Source organism: Alexandromys fortis, unplaced genomic scaffold (genome assembly GCF_014885135.2).
Source record: "Alexandromys fortis isolate MF-2015 unplaced genomic scaffold, M_Fortis_MF-2015_v1.1 scaffold_79, whole genome shotgun sequence".
Classification (NCBI taxonomy): Eukaryota; Metazoa; Chordata; class Mammalia; order Rodentia; family Cricetidae; genus Alexandromys; species Alexandromys fortis.
Window position 1 is genome coordinate 5,871,909 of NW_026067964.1, and position 7,230 is coordinate 5,879,138.

Below are 7,230 nucleotides of genomic sequence, written 5' to 3' on the forward strand. Positions count from 1 at the left end.
TAAAATGCTCATTGGTCAGTAGCCAGAGAGGAAGCATAAGCAGGGTGACCAGACTCAGAATTGTGGGAAGAGGAAAGGCAGAGTGTCAGTCACCACCCAGACACAGAGGAAGCAAGATGAGAATGCCTTACTGAGAAAAGATACCAAGCCATGTGGTTAAACTTAGACTATAATTATGGGTTAATTTAAGTTGTAAGAGCTAGTTAATAATAAGACTGAACGAATAGGCCAAACAGTTTATAATTAATATAAGACTCTGTGTGTTTCTTTGGGACTGAACAGCTTCGGGACCGTGCAGGACAGAAACTTCCTTCTGCACATACTCATTTTTATTTCCTTTCTCAAAATCAACATTTTGTTTATACTGTTCATTCTTTCACTCACGTTACAGCAGTTCATTTATCCCTTTATACCATTTGAAGCTGCATATGATGCAGCTGTCCATACTTCATCATGTACGTGGGCCTTTGCCTATTGACAGACGGAAGAAGCCTCCATCTAGTCTTTTGATATTATGACTAATATTTAGCCAGTGTACTCTTGGACTGGATTCCTAGAAGTGAAACTGTAGCTCACAGGATAAATGTAGATGTTACAATTTCTATTCTTATGAACCATGTCTGAGAATCCTGCTTCCTTTGTAGCTTGCTGAGACTGTGCCAGGCTCCCAGGGTGTTCCTGGCTAGGAGGTAGGAGGGAGGTGATGATTGCATCAGAATACTTTTCATTGGTTTTCTCTTGTGAATGGCGTGGAATACCTTTTCATCTACGTTTGCGAACAACCTTCCTAATCTTACTCCTCGGAGGAAGAGGTTTCGATTATTAATGTGAAGAATTCCTCTCAGTGTTTCTGTTTAGGAGTTAACACGACCTAAAGAAAGATCACCAGGCATGTCTGATTAAATGCAACAAACCCAGAAGGCCTGCAGGTTTTTTCTCTTTACTTTTTGGAAGTATTTCTTGCTACTTTTTAAGTTTATAAAGCAATGCGCTATTATGGCATATTTATACACACACACCAATTTGCTGTGTTCTTGTTTGCCTTCCCCCACGCCCTCCGTGGTTCCTTCTCCGTTCCCGCATGCTGCTTTGCTTTCATGCCACATGTGTTCTGTTCTCTCTTCCCCTCTCGCCCGTCCCATGAGTTCTCTTCTCTGTCTCCTGGTCCCCTTCTAGTTTTGTGAGCTGTACCTGTGCACATACAATACATATATGTAAATTTTTTCTTTATTTTGTTGATATTTATTGAGCTCTACATTTTTCTCTGCTCCCTTCTGTGCCTCTCCCCTCCCCCCTTCAACCCTCCCCCAAGGTCCCCATGCTCCCAGTTTACTCAGGAGATCTTGTCTTTTTCTGCTTTCTACTTCCCATGTAGATTATATCTATGTAAGTCTCTCTTAGTGTCCGCATCGTTGTCTAAGTTCTCTGGGATTGTGGTTTGTAGGCTGGGAAGTCTGTCAAATTGCCCAGTCCTCTTCAGTTTCACTCTTTAGTGTTTTCAGGTTTTCACTATGGAGACCTTTCACCTCATAGGGGAGTTTTATGCCTAGGTAGTTTGTGTTTTTGAAGCCATTGTGAACGAGAATTTTATTAAAATTATTTGCTTAGCAAGTTTGTTTCTGGTAGTAGTAAAGCTACTTATTTTTTTTTATATTGTATTGCTGACAGTGTTTATCAGGTCTAAGAACTTTTCTGTGCAGCCCCAAAGCTCTTTTAGGTAAAGAATGGTGTCATCTACAGATAGGGATTCTTTGAGTCCTTCTATTTATTTTGTCTTATTCTTCTAGCTAAAACTATGATAATTGAATCTTGTTTTATAAATTTTATTTATTATTTGTGTGTGTGTGCACAGGCCATGGTGTGCATGTGGAGGTCAAAGGATAACTTTGTGTGACATTCGTCCTCTCCTCCTCCCTCTGTGATTTCCAGGGATCGATCAAACACAGACTGCATGCTGCCTTTATCCACTGAGCCATCTCACCAGCCTCTATCTGATTTAACCAAGTCAGGCCTCCTCTGCATAAATTAAGGTTTCCATTTGAGGTTATCATCGAGAGGGATCTGCTGCTTTTTATGGTTTTGTTGATAGTTTCTAGATCTCTGTTCCACCTTGTTAGTCAGTCCTAGGCTTGCTGGTTTCCTTGTTGACCATGACTGACTCATTCCTATGTCCCTTTGTTCATCTGTTGCTCGCATGAGTAAACAAAGCTGGCTAGAAATAAGCCAAGCTAAGGCTCGGCATTCATAAGTAATAATAAGTCTCCGTGTCTGTGTATGTGGGAGCTGGGTGGCAAGCTCCCCAAAGAGTAAAGAGTGAAAACACAGCCAATAGCACATAGAGATCTGCCTGCCTTTGGCTTCTCAGGTTGGGATCAAAGGCGGGTCCACCAGGCCTGTCAAAACTCAGTTCTTAATTAACATAGGCCATCATGGTATTTGGGGAAAAGACCCGCATGAAAACCATCACTGGTCAGTAGACTCGATGCTAACAATGGTAGATAGCAGGGGCTGTGGGAGCGCTAGGCTTGGGATGAAGTGCCTGGTAGAAGGAAGGTGGTTAGGTGAGGCCATACTTGGACTGCCTCTCAAAGAAGAGGACAGCGCTAGACTGACCCTTGGGGGGAAGAGGATGGGCTAGAGGAGTACTGTGGAAGGACCTGGAGGGTGCTGGCTTTGTGTGTGGTGGTATGGGTGGGTATAGATATGGTAGCTGGAATCTCTGAGTTTTAGGTTTCAGTTCAGCAAGGCAAGTTGAAAGTTTTGAGATGCATATGCTCTCATTTTCTTTTTTCCTGGCGGCATCCCTCTCTCATGCCTGCCTCTCGCACTTGTAGGTAAACTTGGCAGGGCAGGAAACCCCTCCCCAGGCTGTTGAGCAGCCTCAAGGCTAACACTGGCTTTCCTTTGTCCTTGCTGCTTGCTTGCCTTTGTTTCTAAATAGTGCTGGGGGGGGGGGACGGGGACGATGAGCAAGAGTCAGGTCCAGTCTCTGCTGGTCCTTGCTAAGCCTTCCTGTCAGCTGTACAGGTTCTAAGGGAGAGCACATGCCCAGGTGACTGAGAGTTGGCAGGGGCCACCGTGGTCAGAAGCCTTATATATTTTATCTGAGGAATTAGAATCTAGTCTTAAAATTGCGAGGAAGCTTTTAAAAATCTGAAATGGGTAGGGGTGGAGGAAGGAAACCACAAAATCAACTTTACATTTTCCAAAGTTGTCTTTGTGTTGAAGGAAAATGGGCTGGAGTTGTACTTGAAGAAGCAATAGATCCCATACAAGCTGTATCACATAAGACCATGACAGAATCACAGGTTTCCTTTTTCTTTTCTCTTTTTTAAAAAAATTATTTTTTATTTTATATGCGCTGGTGTTTTGCCTGTGTATGTCTGTGTGATGGTGCTGGAATCCCTGGAACTGGTTACAGATAGTTGTGTGTAAGCTTGGGTGAGTCCACGAGAGCCCGAAATAAGGGATATCAATTATTTATTGGGGAATACTCATGAATAACAATAAGGTAGAGAGACACCATGGTCCTCTGCCCTGGGGGTGCTGAAGCAACGGCCTCTGACTACCATACAAGAGAGAGCAGGAGAAACCTTTCTTCTTGTAAGACCTTATAAGACCACATCTGCACACAGAGGTCATACCCCATTGGTGGAAAGGAATTCCTGTACCATTTCCCTTTTTGTCTAAATAAGAAGGTTTTAAACCCAATACAAAACTATAAATAATAAGAATATCAAGTATTGTCCAGAGGAAAGAAAGGGTAATAACGTACACCAGACTAGAACTACAACCATAAGAGTAACGTCAAGCAAGAAACACAAACACATACTAAATGCACAGTCTATGGGTAATAGGCAACTAAGAGATTATTCCAATAGCTGTTCTGAGGAGTCTAAGTTTTGTACTAAAATGTCTTAGTTAAGATATGAGAAGATAGTAGCTGTGACTGTCTAGTTTTCAACCCCATCAAAGATCTGAGAAAGTAATTAAGCAGGAAGTGCAAGCAAGCGACTTCTAAAAGGTGCAAGTAATGACAGAAACAGCCGACTACCTGAACAGTCACCCAAAGTCTCACAATAACATTGGGGCAACCAACTTTAGCTCAGGCTTAGAATATCTGACAGACCATATTCAGAAGCAGGAAGATTCAAAAGACTGACTTGCCCTGTCTTGGCAAGGTATCCTGCTTGTTCAGTTTGGACAGCATGCATACTGTAAGCAGTTGAGGCAAGGACAGTTCTTTGCCCAGAGACCAGTTTTGCCAAGAAGAAAACAAGCTCTTAGGTGGAGTGACTTCGGTCCCTAACATTCTCTTGGGAATAGATCTGTGCTGCCAGAAGCAATCAGGTCTCACATCAGCAGAATCCTGGATTATTAAAACATTTAAATGTTTTTCTTCTCTCTTATAAGGCATCACATCCGCACATAGAAGCCATGCCCTGAGGCTGATTCCCAAAAAACTATTGGCAGAAAGAAATTTCCATAACAGTTGTGAGCTGTCTTTGGGTGCTGGGAACAGAATCCAGGTCCTCTAGAAGAGCATTTTATGCTCTTAACTGCTGAGCACACACCTGTATTCCCAGGACTCAGGAGGCAGAGGCAGGTAGATCTCTGAGTTCAAGACCAGCCTGATCTGTAAGTTCCAGGATAGCCAGGATTATACAGAGAAATCCTGTCTTGAAACAAAACAAACAAAGCACAGATTTTTCAGGCCCCACCCCACTGCTGAATTAGTCTGGGTTTGGGGTGTAGTGCATTTCACTTGATTGTTACATACTTTGTCAGGTGAAAGTGGAAACAGTTTTCAGTTTGTGAACTATTTTTTTCATGAAATATGCAGTTGATTTTATTTAGCATGTTCATTAAATTTGTGTTTGGCATTCATAATTGAAGGAAGTAAAATAGAATTTTGTGATTTAGTAATTGTTATAGGAAAGCCTAATATTCAGATATTTGAAAGGCTAGGATAGTATGCTAATATATTTGGAAAGGGGGAAGAGGTCTAGGACCATGTAGAAAAATAAACTACAGACAAGTAATAGCAGTACTGGTGTAGAGTAAAGTGATGTAGGATTCCCCTCTGGATGCTGTGAATACCATTGGTTAATAAAGAAGCTGCTTTGGGTCCATTGCAGCTCAGAATAGGGCAAGGTGGGAATTCCAGGCAGATAGAGAAGGAGAGAGTAGGTAGAGTCAGGGATACACCTTGTAGCCGTCAGAGAAGGACATCCGCATGCCAGTAATGGTAAACCATGAGCCTCATGGTAAAATATAAAATAATAGAAATGGGTTAATTTAAGATATAAGAGCTAGCTAACAATACACCTAAGTGATTAGCCAAGTGATGTTTTAATTAATACAGTTTCTATATGATTATTTCAGGTCTGGGTGGCTGGGAATGAACGAGCAGTCTCCGCCAACAGTAAAATAAGAGGGCACACTTTCCAGTACCCTAGATGATTTATAATGTATTCAGATCTGAAATTGGGAAAACTTTTGAAGGTGCTATTTTAAAATCCCACTCCTAGAAAAAAGCTATAGGTGGGCTGTGACTGCTGAAAGGGAGAATTGGTTTCCTTCAAGGGTGAGTTCCCACACAGCTCATCTGATCTCAGGGCCAGACTTGGCTACACATCCACATGAGCACATGGACTCAGTAGGTTATACATACGTGTCATAGATCTCTCTATACACCTACATACTTCTGTGTGTGTGTATACACACAAGCATATAGATGTACACATACATGTATGGCAACAGTAAAGAAGAGACCATGTATTTGGGAGGATTTGGATGAAGGGGGTAGAAGTGATAAATTACTCATATATGAAATTATATATAATAAAATAATAAAACATTACAGAAATAAAAAGGAGATCATGAAGCCAGGTACAGTAGCTTATGGAATGTAATGGCCAGCACTCAGGAGACTGAGTCAGTAGGACTACCAAGAGTTCAAAGCCAGCCTAGACTGTAGAGTGAGACCCTGTGTCATAAAGGGGTAAGAGGTGTGCACTTTGTGAGTCTTAAAGACGGTGGGTTTAATCTGAGCAAGTTAGGCAGTCAGGGCCACACAACAGTAGGAGGGACAGACTGGCAGCTGTCTTGCGTCTAACCCAAGTTTTATTTGTTTTCTTTGAGGGTGTGAAGGCTGTGGGTTTAAATATTTATTGCCTTTGTTGAAATGTTGAATATATTTGATAGTACTTTGCTGTATTTTGCTGGGTGACCAAAGGTTCAGATGAAGCAAATTGTATTTAAGTATCAAAATTGTGTCTTAATAGATAACTCAAATTTTCTTTTCTCCTTCAAATTTTCTTCTAGGATCCATCCGTTACACAGGTGACAAGAAATGTGCCCCCAGGACTTGATGAATACAATCCCTTCTCAGACTCTAGAACGGTAAGATTGCTTTACCTCACACTTCTTTTAGATGTTTAAGTGGAAATTAAATAGGGGATTATATTTTAATTATGTTTCTTTCCAGCTCACGGGGTGTCAAACAAGCTGTGTGAATGCATGTGTTCTTTAGAATTCAACAAGTTAGGACTTTTTTTCTTTTATGAGATTATGAGAAAGGCTTTGTTGGTAACCAAAAATTACCATGATGATTCTAGATAAATTCCACAGGTTTCCTCTTCCATTCAGTAAAGTGCTAACCTGTGTTGTATGAGCTTCTGTATAGTGCTTGGAACACTGGGAAGTAGGAATGTGCCCAGTGATGCTGTGTTGTCTATGTAGTAATGTGGGGAGATGTGTTCTTTCTTACTTTAAAAAAAATTTATATGTATTAGTGTTTTGCCATGGGAAGTTTTGGGCCCCCTGAAACTGGAGTTACAGACAGTTGTGAGCTGCCATGTGGGTGCTGGGGGTTGAACCCAGGACCTCTGGAAAAGCAGTCAGTGCTTTTAACCATTGGGCCATCTCCAGCCCTGGGGGAGACTTTCTTGTGATGGGGTTGTGTCTGGAACTTAATTGTGTGCTTGTCGTTTGAATCGCAGTGTTTGAGCAGGACTCGACTTGTGCTGTAGTGGTTTCCTTCTGGAAATCTGCTTGCTCTCAAAATTTTGTGTGACTTAGGGGTACAAGAAGAACTCCCCGATGGTGTTCCGCTGCTCTGCATGCACGTTTAGAGGGTAGAAAGGACTACGTTGTGCCGTCTGTTAAGGTCGTAACCAATTGCATGTAGGGCTTTTTACTAAAGTCTTTTTTTTTTTTTTTTTTTTT

The 7,230-nt window shown here is 41.7% G+C and overlaps 1 protein-coding gene across 1 annotated transcript in view; it reads left to right on the forward strand.

Annotated features, from left to right (window-relative positions):
* Positions 1-7,230, forward strand: part of Scamp1 (secretory carrier membrane protein 1) — an 86,613-nt gene that overhangs the window by 24,627 nt on the left and 54,756 nt on the right. Inside the window, exon 2 of the mRNA XM_050153758.1 lies at positions 6,328-6,405. Coding sequence (XP_050009715.1) covers positions 6,328-6,405 — 78 coding nt within the window. The remainder of the gene's footprint in view (positions 1-6,327; positions 6,406-7,230) is intronic.